Here is a 21,314-nt window from a genome sequence, read left to right on the forward strand (position 1 = left end):
TAAATAGTTTTTCTTAATCATATATTGTTTAATTTGCAGTCAAAATCGATTGTGGTTAAAGACAGAAAAGCATAAAGAACACTGAGAAACAGCAAGTTAATACAGTATCAAAATGGTAAATTTTACCTCAAGATAATCCTTATCACACCCATATATTGCATTATTCTAATAAAAATGCACATATATATGCATTATTTACATCGAAATGTCTGTAGTATTTGAAATGCTAGGTTAAAAAAAGGAAAGTGATAATATCCAATTGAGTTTGTTTTGTTTTGTTGCATGTTGGGGGGGGGAATTTGCTCTTGAGGAAGTGTTTATAAATAGCAGCTTGAAACCTCCTCACATAGATTTTCATTTGGAAACAAAGCTTGAACATTACAAAACATAAACAAGTTGATTTTTTAAAAAAGAGCAGAATATAAGTTTCTCCAAGTATCACACCAGGAAAGCAATCCTTACCCTAGCTTTTACTGATATTTAAATTAAAAGTTATGGGGAGGGTATAGCTCAAGTGGTAGAGTGCATACTTAGCATGCACGAGGTCCTGGGTTCAATCCCCAGTACCTCCCCTAAAAATAAACCTAATTACCTGCCCCCCAAGAAAAAAAAACTTAAAAAAAAAGTTAATTTTAATCTGCATATTCAGTCCTCAAAGCACGTCATTTAAAATTTGTAGGTTATTTACGCTTTTTATTGCACAGTGAAAATGAACACTACACATAACTTAACTGAGAAAATCTGGTTTGTCTTTATAGATTAATAAAGTTGTTAAACATATTAAAATAAACTATATAACACAGCTTAACAAAATGCTGATCAAAATAAATTTTTTTAACTTCAAATTATTTCTCTCATATATCAGGTTCATATTTAACCAAATGGCAAAAAACAAAAAAAACAAACAAAAAAAAACACAACAAAACCTGTGGGTTATTCACGAAATTACATACATCTATGAAAAAAGCTGAGTCCCCCCCAACAAATTCAAAACACTGAAAAAGGACAAACTGCTAGAGACAGAATCACTGGATCAAAGAGTATACACACTGTAAATTTTAAGTCACTGACTGAAAAATTTAATCCTACGAGAAATGAGTGCAAATTTTCCAGAACCGAAAGTCAAGAGTGGGCAAGGTTCTCCTCTGTCCAAACTCGGTTATCCTCAGGGCTGGTTCTTTAGACCTACTTATCAGCTGCTTTCACTGCCTCACCATCCACATGGAGGACACAATAAATCAGGCCCAGTCAAGGCTTATGACAAGAAAATGGAACCTTTCTGTGACCTTAAAGTGCCATTACGTGTTTGGTGACTCAGAAAAAAATTTGGTTTTGGATCTACTGTACTTCTACTCCCACAGGGCTTTGTGAGGCACTCAAGAAAATAGTACATTTCTAAAATTTTGAGAGCTTCCAAAGCAATTCTCACCAGGCAAGTTCTAAAACAATAATTCTTAAACTATAATGTATCAACGTTTTAACACATCAGGAAAACAACTCAAAGTGCAGATTCCAGGAGCAAATCAGTTTTTGATTCATTATATCAAATGGGGGCCCAGGAATTTTTATTTTTAACAAGCAGCACAGGTGATTTTGATGATGGTGGCCTCTAGTTCACAGATAGAAAAACTAAAATGAAGACTTCTTTTGCATGTACTAAACTGAGTTTGAACTCTTACAGAAACCTAAAATACAGCTCTCCCACACCGCTTGTTAAATACAGATATATAGGCCTTAAAAGACAAGGGAGATGAAGACAGGGTTAAGAACTTGCAACACTGGAGTCAATCAAGGACACCTGCTTGTTTATAAGACCAGCCCTATCTACTTAGAGGTGAGCAGAGAGAGAAGGAGCAAGGCCAAAATTGTTTTTAGAAAATTGTTTTGGACTCCATCTTGAGAGACACACAAGTGGACGATCAAGGGTCTAGACCAGGAAACCTACGATGTTCAATACAGATAATATTAAATAGTTACTGCTTTGATGTTATGGAAATTGCTTTGCTTCAAGCAAAGGAAGATGCTTAAAAGGGAAGTTATTAAAAACACTTCAAAGAGCTCTTACAAATAAATTTTAAAAGATGTAAAATTAACAATAGGAAAGATGTATCTATTTTCCAACACAGTTGAATGTCAAGTAAGAGTCTCAGCAGTTAAGATGATTTTGACTATTTCACACATATCTAAACACGGTCAGCTTCAATTTGGCCAAGGCATGACTATGAGCACAATGTGAGCTGAGACAGACCATTTCCTGCTGTGATTCTAGGTCACCACCCAGCACTCCCATCTTTACCTTTTCCTTTCTTATTTTCTACTTCTAGCAGTAACTTTCATGGAGGGCCAAATATTGCTGATGTTTTGAAATATGGCCCTCAAGGGAGAGTCAAAACTCGAATACAAAGTAGATAATGCAATAATCAGAAATGCCATGATTCTTGAGGAAAATTCTTAGCTTCAGAGAAAGCTAAGAAACTATATAAATATGTATTTATCTCTGTCTGGGGGATGTTCTGAAGTGTTGGTACATAGGCCTCATTAAAGTCAAGTTTACTATATTAGCATCTAGAATATACACATATAAAGCTCTTTCTTTCATACAAGGTACAGAAGCTCCAGGACCTACAGCAAAAGATAGAAGTGCCCTTCAGGGCCCTATGATAAAGGCAAACACATCGCTAATTTAAAAGCAAGCAGTCTGCAGAGTCTGTAATAAGCACTATGTGATCAAGAAGTGGCAAATTCTATTCAAAATGGTCCTGTCGATGACCTATTTCACGTTAATGTGAAAATGACTTCCTGCATCCAACCTAAACTGCTCTGATTCAGAAGATGATCAAGTTTTGCTCTTAGTACCAAGACACACCTGATCAGTGAAGGACAACTAACTGCCCAGTTCATTTCTCATGGACAGATGGTGGCCCACGGTCTGTCCTTGGCTTCAGTCGTATGGATGTTTCTTCACACCAACTGTAATGGGGTCAAGTGAAGGCTTAGAGACTTGGGAAAAGAGCAGGTTAAAAGTTTATTTATAATTTGTTGATAGGTCTCAATGGAAAAAATTGAGGTACAAGGGAGGAATACCTGTTTTCTGTGAAATTAATTTTCTGATATCCTTTAACTCAACTCCTGTTAGTCAACTGCTCCCTTAAAGGATGATCAAGCAGATAATTCCGAGTATTTTTTATGTGAATCAATATAATCAGACAAGACAATTATCTTAGTTTTTAGCTTCAGGCCTTCCTCACATTTGAGTTCACTGATTGTAAAATATCTGTGTTTGAATCAAGTGTCAGTGAAGTAGCCTCTGACTCTAGCCATTTTCTTGGCTGTATTTTTCCAGGGTTGTACAGCATATTCTAAAAACAATTTATTTAATAATTTTGTGTACTTTACAGTATTCTGTTAAATACTCAAAAAATACCTTATCTGCCCGCTGAACTTCTTTTCCTTAAAATGGATTCCTGGCATTTCTAAAATTAAATACTGCCAGGGGAAAAATAGAACTTTGCATTATCATGTAGCAAATAACATGCCTTGACCACTAACAGAGAATGTACTGGCAACTACTCAAGGTTCACATCTGTGGTCTCAGTTTGGAACTGGGATTTAAGAAGATTTCAGTGTATAGTGATCTGCCTCCAAGTGTCTTCCCCAATTCTGCTTGTTGGAATCAATGTAACACCTCAACTGTACTAGTTACAGTATTTACCAAATACAGTTCTCCAATTGTGTTCATTTTTCCATATGAAATGAAGTTCAGGACTAGGCAAAGTATTATGAAAGAGCTTCAGATTTTGATAAAACCGTAAAGAGATGAAAAAGAAAAATGGTCAACTGAGTATCTGTCAGATTCCATGTGTAGACACAAACCGTAACTCTTGACAGCCAGCTAAAGCCAGTCTGTTCTCAAATTCAGTTAAGAACATTACTGGATCATGATGGACTGATGATCACTACACCAGTTACAGTAGAAGAAGTAATTACTTTGATTTTTGTGTATCTGGCTGGTTGCCGCATTCCTGAAATCAGAACCCTTCCTATGTAGACCAAAAATATCAAATAATTAAGAAAACAGCATTTGTACTTCAAAGTTATTTAAAGAGAAAGGCAACCACTCTAGAAGGTAGAACAGCACATGAGCTCTTTGTCGAGGCACTGAATGTCTCTCTATATGGTACTTCCATTTGAAAGCTAGTATTAAGTTTCCCAGAAGGAGGTACTGTGAGACTCAGTGTCATTTTCACAAGGGCATGTCCTCCCTTAACACTAAAGAGTCTAATCAAGTTTAATTTTCATGAATAGTCATTAAAAACTGGAGTCAGTCAATTCATTTAAAAGTGATATAACCAGTTCCAATTCAGCAGAATATGTAAAAGAAGCATTGTTTTTATTTTTTAACAGAATCTAAAAACTGCACTTCTGTTTAAAATTTCCCCAGATGAACCTTCTTGGGAGAAGTTTTGCAATTTCCTGGGATTTGAAACAAGACAAACAAACCCCATGCTTTTTCCAGATTTCTTACCTGTGTTGCCAAACTCAAGACCTGCTGTACCAGCTCCTGTGTTTCTGACGGTTTCTTGAGAAACAGTTTCACAATGGCAGTAAGCAGAGTGAGCTGCACCTAAGCAAACGTCATTTAATAGATTAAGTGATAGGAATTTCATTATTCCCCACCATCATTTCCAAAGTGGCATTTCCAACTATAACTTACTATGAGGTCTTCTTGATTTTAACTGAGACAAATGTTAAAACTCAGCCAATATCAACACCAGCAGTCAAAGATTTTCATCAACTAAAAATTCACTAGCTCCTATCTCCAACGTGCATTTCGGGCATCAAAAATTGCTTGTTTGTTTCTGGCCCAGATAATCACCTGTATTTCTTAAAGTACATGCTAACATACTGACAGCAAGAAAACGTTCCTGATCAAATTCTTTATTATTTACTTCTACCAAAGCTACAACTTCCAGGGAATTAGGGAATCATCTGGCAAGAGCAAAAACAGCAGAATTATGCCAGACCACAGCCAATTAAGAGTGGCCTGCTGAACCATGAAGGTGACTTGCTTGCATGTGTTCCCTGTAAGGATCTATTAAAATTACTGATGGATTACATACATGAACATCAATTTGCAGTGAGTACAAGTGCCAGGGGATAAAGATTTAATAATTTATCTGCTTCTGAGGACGCATGACTTGAAGGTCAGGGTCTCTCAATTTTCGTAGAGGACAGATAGGAGATGAGGAGTCTAACCATCCATAGAGAATTTTTTCAAATTGCACATGCCAGCCTTTCACCCCAGCAAAAAACGCCAGTTGTAACTGAGCCACAACCATTACTAACAGTGATGGGTAATCTCTGTCATGTGACAGAAAATGACAAAGCAGTAACTGCTGCACTAAGCCAGCAGCTGTCAAAGTGTGCTTCTGGAGCAGCAGCAGCATTGCCACCCCGAACCTTGTAAGAGATGAACATGCTCAGGCCCACCTCAGACCTACTGAGTCAGAAACTCCAGGGGTGGGGCCCAGCAACCTGCGCTTAACACAGGTTAAACACCAGTGCTTAGCTGCTTCTAAGGCTCATTAAAGTTTGAGAACCGCTGGTCTAAGTTAGGAAGGCTTGTTCCACCAGAAGTTAGCACAACTGAAAAGGATCATTCCTTTTGGGAGGAAAATGAACATACTATATATAAATAAATTCACACACATGAAATTGCCTGAGCTTTATTTTTCCTGAAATCTTCCCCAAAAGATCTATTACATAAAATATAGATGAGAACTTACCTGGGTGCTTTCATCATGAAAACCTTCCAGGAAGCTCTCTAGTAACTCATCTGCATTGTCAATTCTTTCAGCATATTCTCCCACAATCCAAATCATAGCTGCACGAGCGTCTGGCTCATCCAGTGAGTCTAAGTTCTCACACAGAGTGGCAATGATACTTTCATATCTAATATAACAAAACAGACTGTGGTTACTGAGGGCAAACCTGAGAACTTTATTTAACAATGAAGGCTAAAAGCAAGACCACAAAGTACTCTACCCAAACCATCAACTACAAAGGCTTTTAGTCAACAGAATAGACAGGTCTTAAACCAGAAGATAATGTCTTAAATTTCCCTTCAATTATGTTTTAATAACTAGACCTTAAACTTTTATAAAAGCTTATCACATATTCTTTTCACAAGGAAAAACTCACCTGTGGTGTAAGGTAATACTACTACTTCATATTTCTAACAGTCTTTCTTATAACTAGATCAAAATTTTTCTTGGTATGTCATTTTGCCTTCATGGTAGAAGAACAGAAATCCCACTTTACTTTTAGGAAAAAGGAGTCAGACAACAGCATCCAGACCAGAAACAGTAATTTTGTCTCTTAATCCATCTTCTCTGCTTCCTACAGAAATCTTTACATCCTTTCCTCCCAAGGCACCCACACCAATGACTTGTTTCTCCAAAGAAACAAGCAATTCGAATATTATTTTTAAGCTCTCTCATTTTTTTTACCATATTGAATCCATTTCCCTGGCTAATGTAGTTTTAAACATCAGAATGAAACCATATAATAAATGAGATATGGACAACTGAAAAATACACTTAATTGTTGGCCCTACTTTCACTGATTAAACCAGCTTCTTGATAGCTCTTTCTTAAAATTTAACTGTCATAATCCCTTATTAATACAAACCAGAAACTGATGCATTTCTTTTTTTTTAAATTTCCTTTATATATTTTTATTTATTTATTTATTTATATTGGTGGGGGGAAGTAGTTAGGTTTACTTATTTATTTTTAGAGGAGGTACTGGGGATTGAACCTAGGACCTTTTGTATGCTAAAGCTTGTGCTCTACCACTTGAGCTATTCCCTCCCCACTGACACATTTCTTGATCAATCATATTAAGACATACATCTCCACACTTAATTAAAAAGTTCAGAAACCCAATATACCTCTTTTTTGGGAGAGTGGTAAAAATATATGATCCTTTTTCCAAAAATATCATTTCTAAATTAAAAATACATGGTATATATAATACTATAACGCTTAATAAATCACTACCTTGCTAAAATATTTCTTCTAATTTTGAGTGTGCCACTAAGCTAACTTAATGCAAGTCCACTTCATTTAACACTACCTTTAAGGACTAATCAGAAAGCTTCAGCACAATGTATCTCTATGATCTTAAGGCAAAATGAGACTTCGGATGCTTATAAGACCTGCTCTTATTTCATTCTTTCAGATTCCTTAATTGCTTGCCTTCAAAAGCAAATCTGACAAAGTATTTGTTTCATAAACTAAGAGGCCTCAATGTGAAAATTTTTTGTGGAGTGAAAACGTAGCTTTCACATGTTAATGGAAGCAGCTACAATACTTCAGAAAAGATCTGACACTCTGATAGTTTATTGTTACATGCTCTATGATTTTCTACAAGTACTAGGTAATATACAAAGTGAACAGTGAAGCTGTCACCTTCCTAGTTTTTACAACAGGTTGGCCAAATACTTTATCATTCAAACTGAGACATTTCTGAGACTGAAAAGGGGCACAACTATTAATTATGCCTAGTGACAGGCATAAACTAGATTATTCCCAGATAACCTCAAATATATGGGTATCCTATTTAACAGTAACTTCACCACCAAAGAATCTAGTTAACTTTAATATATGCCAATAGACAATGCATATTCAGATAGAGCTTCAATTCTTCTAAAAGTGAAAAGGCAGGGTGAAAAAAAAATGAGGTTTTAATCCCTGTGCTAACCACCCTGCATGTTTCTGATTTTTAATAAAGTATTCAATTACGGTTACACTACAAGGAATAATTCTTACCTAGTCAATCTCAAAATGCCTTACTCAGTCATTTCCTATATGATCTGAGGAAGAGAGGAAGATGTATTTGTACGTACTTGTTGGGGTACTTGCGGAAGATGTCTCTGATGACAACAATCGCCTCTTGGACCACATAATTTACTTTGGTCTGGATGAGATCAAGCAATGTGCTTACACAGCGCTCTGCAGATTGCTGCAAAGAGGAACATAATGAGAAGTCAGATGATCTATCTAACAACACAAACTCAACATAAAAAAATTTTTTTGGAAATATACAGGTGCATCAACTAAGGCAGACTGAAAGACGAGGCACTTAATTTGACCAACCTATACTGGAGTCTGGGTTATCTGATGGAGATACACAGAAATTCTAGATATACCCCAAACTTTACTCATTACAAAAGAGTCAGTGTAAGTGAAAAAAATCATCTTGGATAGCCAGGATGACAGAAATGAGAAAAGGCATAAGTCAACATAGGAGGAAAGAATAAGAATGAAAGAACAAGTCAAGGAAGGAGGTCTTTATCTGGAATTCATGAATGAGTACAGACAGCAGAAGGTATCTTTAAATCCCTTGAAATGAAACTGCTATATTTCGTATATGCACACGATTTCCAAGGAGAAGATCCACAGTTTGCACTATATTTTTAAAGTTAACTGTGACTCAAAAAACTTGAAGGAAAATTTGCCATCTTTTGGGTTATATAACTGAAAGTCTATGGCATTAGATAAACTGCAATTTTCCACATCCCATGGTTCATCTATAAAATAGAATTTAATCTTTTAGTCTTTAATCAATGAAGGTAACATGGAAGAATACAAATGACAAAACTGATGTACTGAAACTGTAAGTTATAGTTTTTAAAAGAAAAAGGGTTCTAGAAGAGAGATCGTAAAAATCGAGGACTGATTTATCAAATATTACAAGAGATGGGTCACTCTACTATATGCCTCCTGATAAGATGCCATAGACGTACACAGCATCACCTGTGATGTGTTCTTGCCAAAAACGCTAAACGTGGGTATTACCAAGCCTCCGGATTTAATTGTCTAAAGAGGATGAAAGAATGAGATGAACAACATCACTAAAATACAAGCAGCCAAATCTTGACTCTGGGAAATTCTACAAGCCCAACCATCTAGTCACTTCAATAAATGGCACCCTAGTAAGTAAGTAAAGACTTAAAAGACATATTAACCAAATGCAACGTGTAACTCTTGTTTAGATTTTGATTTGAACAAGGCAACTGTAAAAAGACAGTTAGACACAGGGAAGACTGAACATGGACTGGTATTCAACGAGGTAAGAATTAGTTAGCTGCTGCGTATGGTAATGATATCAGGACTTTTTTAAAGAGGACCTTATCTAATAGATATACAATTGAACTACTTTAGTAAGATCATATCTGGGATTTGCACTACAAGAAACAGTTGCTCATTCCCTTGAAGAGGGAGGGAGAGGGAGAAGATCAAATGACAACAGCAATGTGTTGATATGTGTTCAAGATGGAAGATGGGTACACAAGAGCTCATTAATCAATTTTACTTTAGTGTATGCCTAAAAATTTCTGTAATAAAATCTTTTAAATCTTGTAATTTAAACCATTCCAAGCAATGTAATGAAAACAAAATAGCATCTTGAGGTTACTTATGTGAGGTCATGAGGTCATATATATGATTGTTATCTTTTATGCAGTTTTGCCATTTTTGAATTCTATTATATTCATTTTCAACTAGTAATTCCTGTGCTATTACTGCAACAGCAAAACAGCTGGGAAATTTAAATATAAGTTAAGATAAATTATAAAGCATGTAGGATACAGGCTACTGCAAGGGCTAAATTATAAAATTAGATAATACAAATAAAGTGCTTAGCATAGGGCTTGATAAAAAGCTAGTATTTAGTGAGCCCATAGTTTCTTTATTATAAAGACAAACAAAAGGCCATTTCCCATGAAGCATCAACAATTGAAAACATTTAAGTCTAGGACAGTAATTTTTAACCAAATTGTCATCTCACCCATGTTGCTTTTGATTACATTTTGAAAATTACCATTAAACACCCAATCACTGTACATACAAAGTAAATCCAGAAACAGAGAGAGGAATACAGACATACAAAATCCAGTATACAATAAAGGCAACATTTCGTAACAGTAAGGAAAGGGTGAACTGTCCTGGTGTTTGATCCCTACACTCTTATCTTTAACCAAAATGATATCCTTATTGTAATTATTGATTAAAAGCATCTTTAAATGTTTAAAAAAAAAAGGGACCACTGCCATTAAAGTAGAAAATAAAGGTGAATTTTATATAACTTTGAGGTGAAGCACAATTTTCTAGGTGTGCCAGTAAAGACACCATTGAGAGAAAACTGACAGGACTCCCTACAAAAAGAAATGCAAACTTCTATACATCAAGAAGTCAGATAAAATCAAACAAACAAACAAAAAAAAGCCAAAACTGGGAAAATAACTGTTAATGAAATGAAGGGTTAATACCTTTAATTATAAAGGACTTGAAAAAAATCAATACGGAAAAGATAACCCATTGAAAAAAGATGCACAGGACACGAAAAAGCACATCCAAATGTCTAAAAAGCATAATGAAAAAAATGTTTCTCTTTATTGGAGATCAAAGATTTGGCTACAAGGATCCCCCTTACATTGTTATTTGGGAAAAGAGCAGAAACAACTTTAAGGTCCATACAGGAAGGGAAAGACTAAATAATTATGAAGCAATTACACATTATGTCTATAAACCACTAAAAATGAGGCAAAATATCAATAACATTGAAAAATACCCATGTACAATAAGTGACAAAAGCAGACTACATAAGTAAATAGCACAGGGTTTGATAAAAAGCTAAAAACACATAAGTAAATAGCATTCATAGGATGATCTCATTTTTGTAAAAAACACACTTGTTTATGGAGGACTATATAAACAAAGATTTAAAATCATGTCCACATCAACTCTGGGAGGGGAGAGCAGGCTGTGAAGCAGTGTTTTACTTTTGCTTAATTTGTCTCATTTTATGATTTTACATAGTAAATATATTCAGCTTTTTGTTTGTTCTTGCCCTTGTCCCAAGAATGGGTTAGTTAAAAACACAATCATCGCCTTTCCTGCCCCAACTGTGTTCAGACCAGGCAACTCTTTCCAACTGATAACTTTCATGATTGAAACAGTTCTAGGAAAAGTTCTCAGGCCAAGTCCAGTGAACTTGAGATAAAAGAACACTAGCTAAAAAGCAGGATTGTTGAATGTTGATCTCAAGCTTCCAGAGGAAGTTCATTCCTCACACACACTCATACTCCCACCAGGGCACCGTGAGTCAAAGGAAGAAGTGAGAGCCACCAGAAGTACAACTCTTTCAGAAGATGATGGATAAATTTCCCATTAGTCACAATACACGGTACTAACAGAATCTAGCAATCTAGATACTTTGAGAACAGTTTCTAATAACTCCAGGGATAGAAAATCTCTCTTAACTTTGGAATGAGACACTTTAGAGAGCACTGTCAGAGAGGTTTCAATAAGACAATGACATTCTGGTCGTGAAAAATCACAAAATGACTCTTGCTACCAATATATCCTTGAAAACTGTCTACATTAATACTATAAGTAGGTGGGCTATTCCTCAGTGAGAAAAGAAAAAGAAAAAAGGTAAGTACATGAAGTGTGGTGGTAAAAAAAGACATAACATATCAAGATCCAATAAACACTTTCTCATCTCTCAAATGGATCAACAGAAATATATTAAATATCTGAAGCAACTGAGCTGGTAGAACCAAGAGTAGAAACCAGGATAAATCGACTTCTTGTTGTAACAACTAGTTTACTAAATGATTTATCAGTGGTAACCACATGAAGCAGCACTGACGTGAATACAAACAAGGAAGGCCAATTAGGGCCTTGGCTTTCAGAGATACTTCCCCGACATTGCATGTTTCCTTCTGTTCCTATGAAGCACTGGTCATACTGTGCAAATTATTTTAGTAACCACCCTGGTGGAATCATACGGTCTAATCTGACTCAAAGCAGAACTGTATATAGTCAAGTAGCAAGAACAAATATGGAGCTCTGATTCACAGTATCATTGTGAACAGAAATCATCATTAATTTCAACACATTTCTGAGTGAGGAAAAACCAATGGAGGATTGGTGACTAATGAAGCAGGGCAATGTAAGTGCAGCCCTTAATACCTACTGCAAGGCTGCAACCAAGCTAGAACCAATTTGCCCCCTAAGACCACAGGGCAGATCCCTGCTCTTTAAGAGGACTTTCAAGCAAAGATCAACTCCCTGCCCTAAAGCAGAAACCTGCTAGCTGACAGGCCTGCCTATGTGCACAGAAGTCCTGAAAACATTTCTGTTTTCTCATTCTTAAATATAAATGAGCAACAATTTACCGTATGCACGATATACACCTCAAGTAAAAAATCATACAGACACGCAACCATCACCATAAAACACTAGATAATTAAAACTGTAGAAACAAAACCAAAAACTATAATTCACATCCCCAGAGATTTAAGAAGCTATTGCAATCACAAAAAAAGAAATGCTATGAAAAGTACCAGTAACAAGAGCAATGAAGGGAGACTGTATGAAAAGATGGCTATGCAGAAGCCACGAAAGCAACCAGCCAGACTGGAGCAAGGACCGGAGGGACAGAGGACTAGAAGAGAGAAGGGTCTAGAACAAAAGAAAATTTATAAATTTGATATTACACTTGAAAAACTGGAAGAAGATAGGAGTGCAATGAAGACACACAAGGAAGTTTTTTTAAAAGGCCATTATAAACTCAGAAAAAACAAGTCTGGATAAGAAAATATAATCATTTATATTGCATAGGCTCTACATTTTTACAGTCATAATATGAACAGCAAGTTTTATAAGCCTCTTACTGACAGAACAAGAAATAAAGGCATATCATCTCAATTTACAAAGGTAAGAACGTAAAGCTTATGATACAACTATACTAGAGAATAGGAGGATAGAAATAGGAGTGATTCAGTATATGAATGAAGTTTCTTAACTCATAGCAGAAAGTTAATAGACAATGTCCACAATTGGCAAATCAATAAACAATAGCATAAGGATATTAGAGATGTGGAAGTAATCAAAGTAAAACTAGAAACGGAGTTTAAAATGATTCCCTCTGGAAAGAGAGGGACCAGGGACTGCTGTTTTCATTAAAAATTCTTCAGTATTAAAGCTATGTGCTTTATTATTTTGATAAACTTTAAAATGTATTTTAAAGAAAGAGGTGAAGGGAGTACGCAGCTCACAAACTTATGGTTACCAGTTGGGAAAGAGGGTGGGGAGGGATAAATCAGGAGTTCAGGGTTTGTAGATACTACTACATATAAAATAAACAAGGTCCTACTGCATAGCACAGGGACCTATATTCAATAACTTGTAATGGCTTATAATGAAAAAGAATATGAAAAGGAATACATGTATATATGAATTACTATGCTCTACACCAGAAATTAACACATTGTAAGTCAACTATACTTAAAAAAAAAAAAAAAAAAAAAAGAGAGAATACTTGGAATTCCATTATGTGATCACAACTACCATGGGACACTTGCCTCCACTTTGATGGCACACCGTCCAATGGCCCGCACAGCTTTGCGCACAAAGTCGACATCCACCTCTGTGGCATATTCCTTCAGTTCCGCCAGAACCTGTCAAAAATGCATGAAGTGGACAATCATTAAGGATTCTTCAACAGCAACTTCATGGCTTAAATTTTTCTAAAGGCCAGACCTTAAGATCTAACTCATTAGATCTTAACTGGAATCCACTTTAAGTCTGACCTGAGCAATGTTGGCCTGGGATGCTAAACGAATCATGATGTCCAATTTCTCCAGTTTCACATAGATGGGATCATTGTACTTCACAAAGAAAACTTTGATTTCCTGCTTCAAGATTTCAGGCCTGTGGTACACAGAAACACAAGATAAGGAAGGTGAGGCATACAGTGATATATCCCTCTGAGTCTGTATTAATACCCAACCTGTGCTTCTCCGCAGTCCATCCACACAACCCCACCCCAGGGAAAAAAACTTCCCGTACACCCCATCCCTCCAACCAGATCCATTTGGTTGACTCTTTTTATCTTTTTTAAGGGTCAAGGTATATACTGCCAAGAAGAACCACTGGAAGAAAAACAAATTGCTCTAAACTACGGTCCAAACCATATTACGCAGGCACTAGCTAGCACACTACAAAGAGGTCCTTCAGAAACAAATTAAATTGTAGAGCAACACGGGGCATCTGTTGTAGAACACTCTGAAATCAACTGTTAGCCTCCCGACTTTGGGCAAGCTGCTCTGCACACAGTATTTTTATTTCCATACATTAAACAGAGCTTAACATAATGCCTCTTTAATGTTGATGTTACTAAGCTTAATTCAAATTACAAACATGTTAATCATCAGTTCATTTTTTCCCAACCTTTTCTGGACGATTAGATTGATGTTCCTCAGGGCGACGTACTGCACCTCTGGCTCCCCAGACAGCAAAGTGACAAGTGGAGGGGCCAACTTCTTCAGCAGCATATTGTAGTAGTCAGAGTCCTTGGGTAACAACTCTAGAAACTTCATGAGGACTTTTACTGCTGAAAGCACCACTGCTGAGTTGGCATGAGATAGTCGAGGAGTTACCCGCTCACAGATGCTGAGGGAAGAACATGAAAATTAGTATCTTGAATTATAATTTCTTTGCTTAATCCAGTCTATAAGGTAATACTGTCAGAGGTCCCATAGCCCAAGTATCAAGAAATCAGAGAATCAGTTAGAAAAGTCAAAGCTCCATGCGTAGGTAAATTTGGGATCCAACATTGCAGAAGCCTCATTCCCAGCAAACTACAGGCAGAGCAGGGACATCAGAAGACTTCAGGAAACCAGCAATAAGGGATATTCAAACTGGAACGAAGCTAGCCAATACCCAAAACACGTGACGCTCACACCATTTACCTTCCTGTTTTATAGTCCTCTCTGTTTCCCCATATTATGTAAGGGCTCCCTGCCTCTCAGCCCATTTCTCCTCAACCTACAGGAAGTCAAATGAAGCATTCTGAGAGATATTTCATAGTGAGAGAGATCAACCAACTGTGGCTGAAGTTTCATTGTAAGATTCAAGAGGAGATGGGCTGACGGGGAAAAATACCCAACCTCACGCTTTCAGGATAAGGAAATCTTGCAAAAAGCCTTTTTTTTTTTTTTTTTTTAAACACAGCATCACTGCAATATTCTTCCGACCTCATTTCCTTCTCCTAGCCTCCTCCACCTACACTTAAATGCCTCACAAATCTAGAATATTTAATTATCTGTTGAGAATTCTTTAGAAATTAACCTAATTTTGACAGCTCTTTGGCAACATGAGTAGCTAGCTGACTATATTCAGTTAAGGATATAAGCTGTGTTTCTGTCTTTTTCTTCTGTATCTACTTGGCTGACTCCCTGACTATCCAGCATTTCTGAGATCTATTCCTTACTTTATCTTTCTTTAGCACTTACCATCAGCTGACATACGATATGCTGTACTATTTATACATATTATATATGCTTCTGCCCTATTCCTCAAAATTAGTGTTCCATGAGAGCTATGATTTTCATCTGTCCACAGCTGTATCCGCAGCGCCTAGAACAATGCCTGGCCCACAGCATGGGCTCAATAAATACTTGCTGAGTGAATAGATAAATGTGAGATGTCAATGACCAAGAGAAAATAAAACTGTACATAAAGTTTCTTCCAGAAGATATTTGTACTTCAAATGATGGAGAGAAGCTATTAGGGTGAGCTCTGGTTATATCCAGAGGGAACAATTTCCCAGACAAGTGAAGAGCACTTACATTATAGTAGCTCGAGCTTCAGCCAGGCAAAGAAGGTTCTTTTCTACCATAATTAAAATATGTCAACTTTAAACGAAGAGCCAACAATTCTTCAGAAGTACTTTGCCTAGTATATGGTGCCTGTATACACAAAATGCTCCATAAAAATTCATAACTTCAATTCTGTAAACTACAATGTGTGCATGTGTACATGAAATTTAGTCATCAATATCTGATAGTCAAAGAAAATTTGCAGCACTAAAGTGGTAAAGAGCTGAGCAGAACAATTCAGCTGTGCCTTCCAAAATCTCCAAATTCAGACTGACGTGATTCCTACATCTAACGGAAGACATCATATATATTGCTGGCTCCAATACATTTTCTCTAGTACTAAATTATAGGTGTAGGTCAGCTCAATAACTAGTATCAAGCCATTTACTACATACCTAAAAGAATGAAAATTTTGTTACTACAGTAAGATACACTCAAAAAACCTTTGTTTGCCAAATGGCTAGGAATTACTGTATGGGAGATGTGAGACCATGATGAGGGAGATTATAGCAGAGGGTTTAACTCTACTGTTCAAACAAGAAATGAAAAATGCACATCTCCTCTTAGGAAGAGCTATTTTCACATGGTTTACTCCACCACGTAAAATGTTCCTAAATACAGTGAGAAAACACCATGGGGATTGCAGTATCTATCTCAGGAGCCACTGATCTTTCTCAATATAACAGATCCTTATTATATTACAGGCACCAGAAGATATTCAACCAGGCAAGACTCCCAGACACTATCCAGGAAACAAGACTGACCTCTGAGCCTCCCGGTCATCTTTAGGGTTATAATTAGACAAGCAGTCCAGGATGAAAATCTGGCCCCATTCAGTACATTCATTCAGGGCTGTCAGCAGCTTATTAATGTTCTGTGGATTCAGATCGAGTAAGTTGCTGTTTGGGTGAGATTCACTGATTTCAGATAATGCTGCTACAGCATTAGCCACCACCTGGGAAAGAAGCAGATATAACCTTGATTTACCAGTAACAGTACAACTATGGACAAATATTTAGCCTTCTCTGGATCACTTCGTAAGTCTCAATTCATTAACAATTCTTGAACATTTTACCTAGTCAGCTAGAAACAGATAAACTGCTTTCAAAATGTATATCAAATAAAGAAGCTGTGGTACATTTATACAACGGAATACTACTCAGCCTTAAAAAATAAAATGCCATTTGCAGCACATGAACCTGGAGAATGTCATTCTAAGTGAAATAAGCCAGACAAAGAAAAATACCATATGGTATCACTTGTATGTAGAATCTGAAAAAAAAAAAAAAAAGATGAACTTATTTACAAAACAGAAACAGACTCACAGACACAGAAAACAAACTTTTGGTTACCAGTGGAGGGAAGAGGGTGGGAAGGGATAAACTGGGAGTTTGGGATTTACAGATACTAACTAATATATGTATATAAAATAGATAAACAAGTTTATACTGCATAGCACAGGGAACCATATTCAATATCTTGTAGTAACTTACGGTGAAAAAGAATGTGAAAACAAATATATGTATATTCCTATAGGACTGAAATATTGTGCTGTACACCAGAAATTGATACAACACTGTAAACTGATTATACTTCAGTAAAAATATATTAAAAATGTATATAAAAACACTAATGATGGCATATGTAGGTTCCCAGTGTCAGGCAACCCAGAGTTAAAACAATTCACATGTTAACAGAGAGTCACTCATGATTTACTATTAAAACATTAACAATTTTCATAGTACTCAAAACTATTGATAGAATTAAGACATAGGAACAGTTATAAAAAACAGTGAAGTTTAAATATGAAACATGTACATTAAGCAATGGAAAGAAGAATCTAGGCCAAATAATTTTATAAGTGTATGGGTGTGCATGTATTGGGGGGTGGGGAGGTGATACTGTCAATCATATCCTAACTCTTAGCATAAGAAAATGTGAGCTTGAAACCCTAGTTCACTGTAACGTGATGTTGGGAGAGCACATCATCTCTGTGAAATTCAATTCCCTCATCTGAAAATTGATGATAATTTAATCCACCTCACAGATTAGCTTTAGTTTGAACGTTAAAATTAGATGACATTTCTAAGTGCTCTCTACAAAGCCTTATGCAAAGTTAAGGTGGTAATAGTACCATAATTCTAAGACTAAGTTGCAGAGTTTTTCATATTAACACCACTGAAATTGGGATATATTTTACAATCAATGACATGTCAAGTTAATAGAAGTATTTTTCTTCCTAGGTGATACAGGAGATAATAATGCATCTTAAAATCAATGGTATCTTAGAATCAATGAAATATGGTATCTCAAATGTACCCTTACCTCAGGCAGTATGATAAATGCAAAATTGCTACCAAATATAACAAAGTACATGCATATCCTGACTTATAGACCTGGAAATCCGTATCAGTTGCAAGAAAAAAAGTGGACACTCTATCAGAAATACACATGTCTAATATAACAAAGAAATCTACAACCAATGAATGTTTAAAGTAATTAAAAAATTGCAGAAACACCCCAAAATAAACAAAACACAGACAAAATAACTACTACAGCCCTGTACAAATGAACTTAAAACCACATTTTGCAGCAAGGCTCCCAGTTGTTACTAAAGATTAGCACAGTAAGGCTGAATATAAATATTCTGTAAGCATAAACGAGATGTGACAGGTAGCAGCTTCATTATTTATGTATATTGAAGATTTTCAAAAATGTCAGCTCATTTTTAGTCCCTTGTTAACAGCCAGAGAAACAAGAGTTGTATGATTATCCTTTTGCTAGCAAGAGAAGGTCATAATGGTTTAGCTAGTGATTTTAATACCCACATCATCTGGGTAGTCTGCAGATTATTCCAGCATATGAATTTACTAAGAAGATAAATTTTAAGATGATTTTTAAAAATCAAATAATACACTTATGGCAGCATCCATTATTAGGTAAAAGACAATGATACCACAAATGGAATCACTTTCAGCTTTAATTTAGTCATTAGGACAAAAATTCCAAGATGAAAAAAATCAGAGGTTCACTTGGTAATATGATTATGAATATTTCATTGTTATTAAGACAAATGTATGTAGTCCACCTTCCACACGGGAGCAACGGTAGTATGCATGAGGTTCTTTTCTGACTTAATTTTTGTTTGCCAACCACACCATCAAACATGGGCTTTAGTGAAAATTAAAAGGCATGAAGAGTGAAATAATAATTCCCCCTCCATCATCTCAGTGCTTTATATGCAGGGAAAAGATATATTTCTTATGTACAAGACACTTGATAGACTGGATTATAGAATAAAGGATCAAAATGTCACACCAGAAGACTAAATGCCTGTTTTCCTTTCCTGCTGTCAAACACATGCCCAGTCTTAGTTACCAGTTTTGGTTAACATTTCTACCAGTGACTCCAGCACACCCAAAGAAACTCCAAATCACTGTGCTTTATACTTACTTTAATTTCTGCACTGGAAAAGAAAAGGAAGGTGTAAATGAGGACAGGTTAGTTCATAGTGACTCCACCTTTGCCTTTAAATTAATCTTTGCTTTTTTGAGGGCAGAGGGGGCAAGACAGGAAAACACCAAAGCACAAGAGTCCAAAACAAACATCCTGCCACAAACTTACCATTTCTACCAGTCAAATTCTTTCAATGTTTTAAAAATAGATAAATATAAAGTCTATTAACAGAAAATGTAAAAGAAAAGGTAAGAATTGAGGAAATTAAAAAAAGCAATGGGGAGGAAAGACAACAGAAGGATGCTGAACAGAATGAACAACCAGAATTCCTCTGTTACCATCACAGGCAATTGGAAATTAAACCAAGTACATAATGCAGCTAATGGAGTATACATTCTAGTAGTAAAATAGACAGTTTCTATTTATTTTCACATTTAAACAAACAAACAAAAAAGAAACAAGGAAAAGTAAATCTAATTAAAAGATCCAGAGAGATCAGATTACAGGATTATGTTAGCAAAGTCTGCATTGAGAATGAGATCACTGCAAAATGGTCCCTGAACCAATGACTGACCAGAGGAGATACATCCCAATAAGAGAACTCTACTTCTACCTCTCCACTTTTATCTCCTAACCTTCACATTCAGAATGCTAAGTTTTCAGAAATGTACTGGGATGGGCCCATAAAGAGCTGCTCAGAGTTCTTGTCAGTAAGCCATGCTTCTCTCACTTTTTAATGGAAACTCGAAACAAGCTAGTCACACTGAGTAGACAAAGACTGATTCAAGACAGCATCTAGGTGGCCAGCGTATACAGGACAACTCACCTGTCAATGTTTATACTTTGTGTTTCTTTGGAACTCTGTACAAAACAAAGTACATCTATTATCTGTTTTTAAAAATAAACTTTAAGCAGGGGAGGGTACAGCTTAGTGGTAGAGTGCATGTTTAGCATGCACGAGGTCCTGGGTTCAATTCCCAGTACCTCCATTAAATAAATAAATAAATGAACCTTATTACCCCACCCCAAAATAAAATAAACTTCAAAAAATAATGGACTGAAACATAATTTACTTCCTCTTCCCAAAGAGCCTTCTTCAAACAATAATTCATTCATCATTACAAAAGAAAAACCTGACCTTCGCAGTAACTGCCCTGAGCTACCAGCATATTAAAACAAGGTTATATCTCTTTCACCTGAGTTATCACTTGAATTTGAACTAAGACTAACATGCATAATATTTTCCCTGGTAGAAAATTGGCAGTTCTCTTAGGAAACACTGCCATGAAGAGAATGATGGCTTTTTAACTATAATCTCAGAAAAATTAAGAGTTCCCAAGAAAGAAAGGAGTTCCTAAAGGAAGTTTTGCTTTAAAAATGGATTTATAAATAGGGTTTCTTAAGTGAATTTTCTGAGCACACTAGTTGATTTATAAAAAGCTGGCATCAAGGCTACAAAGGAACATAGCCACAGCATAAAAACATTTGTGAAAATTCATTTGGCCTCCCAATTATGGTTAAGTTCTATTCTTTGGGAGACTGCACCTAAACATTCCTCGTCCCCACCCCATCCCTCTGTAGACCTAACGTAATATGTATACTTTATAGATAGATATTAAACAAACATATACATACATACAAAAGCATGCACGCATCTGTGCCTGTGTGTATAAATAAAGTCACACTCAATACTAGACAAATCTTCTCTGACACAACTACAGATTTCCCTTCAATCTGATAGTTCCTTGTGGATCCTTGGAGTCTGCCGAATTTTTTTTTAAGTTAAGCAATTTGTGTCTTGATTTACTTTATACTATACCTAATCAAGCTGGACAAAGAGTTAAAAGACAACAATTGCTAAAATTTGTTGAACACTTGCTATGCCATTTATCCTCATAGCAACTCTAAGGTAGTTGCTATCAAAACCCACCTATTACAGACAGAGAAACAGGCTTTAAAAATGAATTTATAAATAGGGTTAGAGAAATTCAGTGACTTGCTTAGTCAACACAGCCAGAAAAGAAAAGTGCCTGAATAAGGGCTTAAGGCCTGTATCTGATTCCAGTGTCTGAGTACTAGTCACTCTGCCACCTGCATTTACAGAAGTTCCAAGGGCGGTGAATGT

General features: G+C 36.1%; 1 protein-coding gene across 3 annotated transcripts in view; it reads right to left on the minus strand.

Annotated features, from left to right (window-relative positions):
• The window catches only part of AP2B1 (adaptor related protein complex 2 subunit beta 1), a 140,632-nt gene that overhangs the window by 58,834 nt on the left and 60,484 nt on the right, over positions 1-21,314 (minus strand). For all 3 annotated transcript variants that reach the window (XM_064495032.1, XM_010990511.3, XM_010990510.3), the window contains exons 6-12: positions 16,498-16,688; positions 14,304-14,525; positions 13,664-13,784; positions 13,436-13,531; positions 7,910-8,025; positions 5,787-5,952; positions 4,526-4,624 (exon numbers count right to left, since the gene is read on the minus strand). In XM_064495032.1, coding sequence (XP_064351102.1) covers positions 4,526-4,624; positions 5,787-5,952; positions 7,910-8,025; positions 13,436-13,531; positions 13,664-13,784; positions 14,304-14,525; positions 16,498-16,688 — 1,011 coding nt within the window. The remainder of the gene's footprint in view (positions 1-4,525; positions 4,625-5,786; positions 5,953-7,909; positions 8,026-13,435; positions 13,532-13,663; positions 13,785-14,303; positions 14,526-16,497; positions 16,689-21,314) is intronic.

Source organism: Camelus dromedarius, chromosome 16 (assembly GCF_036321535.1).
Source record: "Camelus dromedarius isolate mCamDro1 chromosome 16, mCamDro1.pat, whole genome shotgun sequence".
In the NCBI taxonomy this organism is placed as follows: Eukaryota; Metazoa; Chordata; class Mammalia; order Artiodactyla; family Camelidae; genus Camelus; species Camelus dromedarius.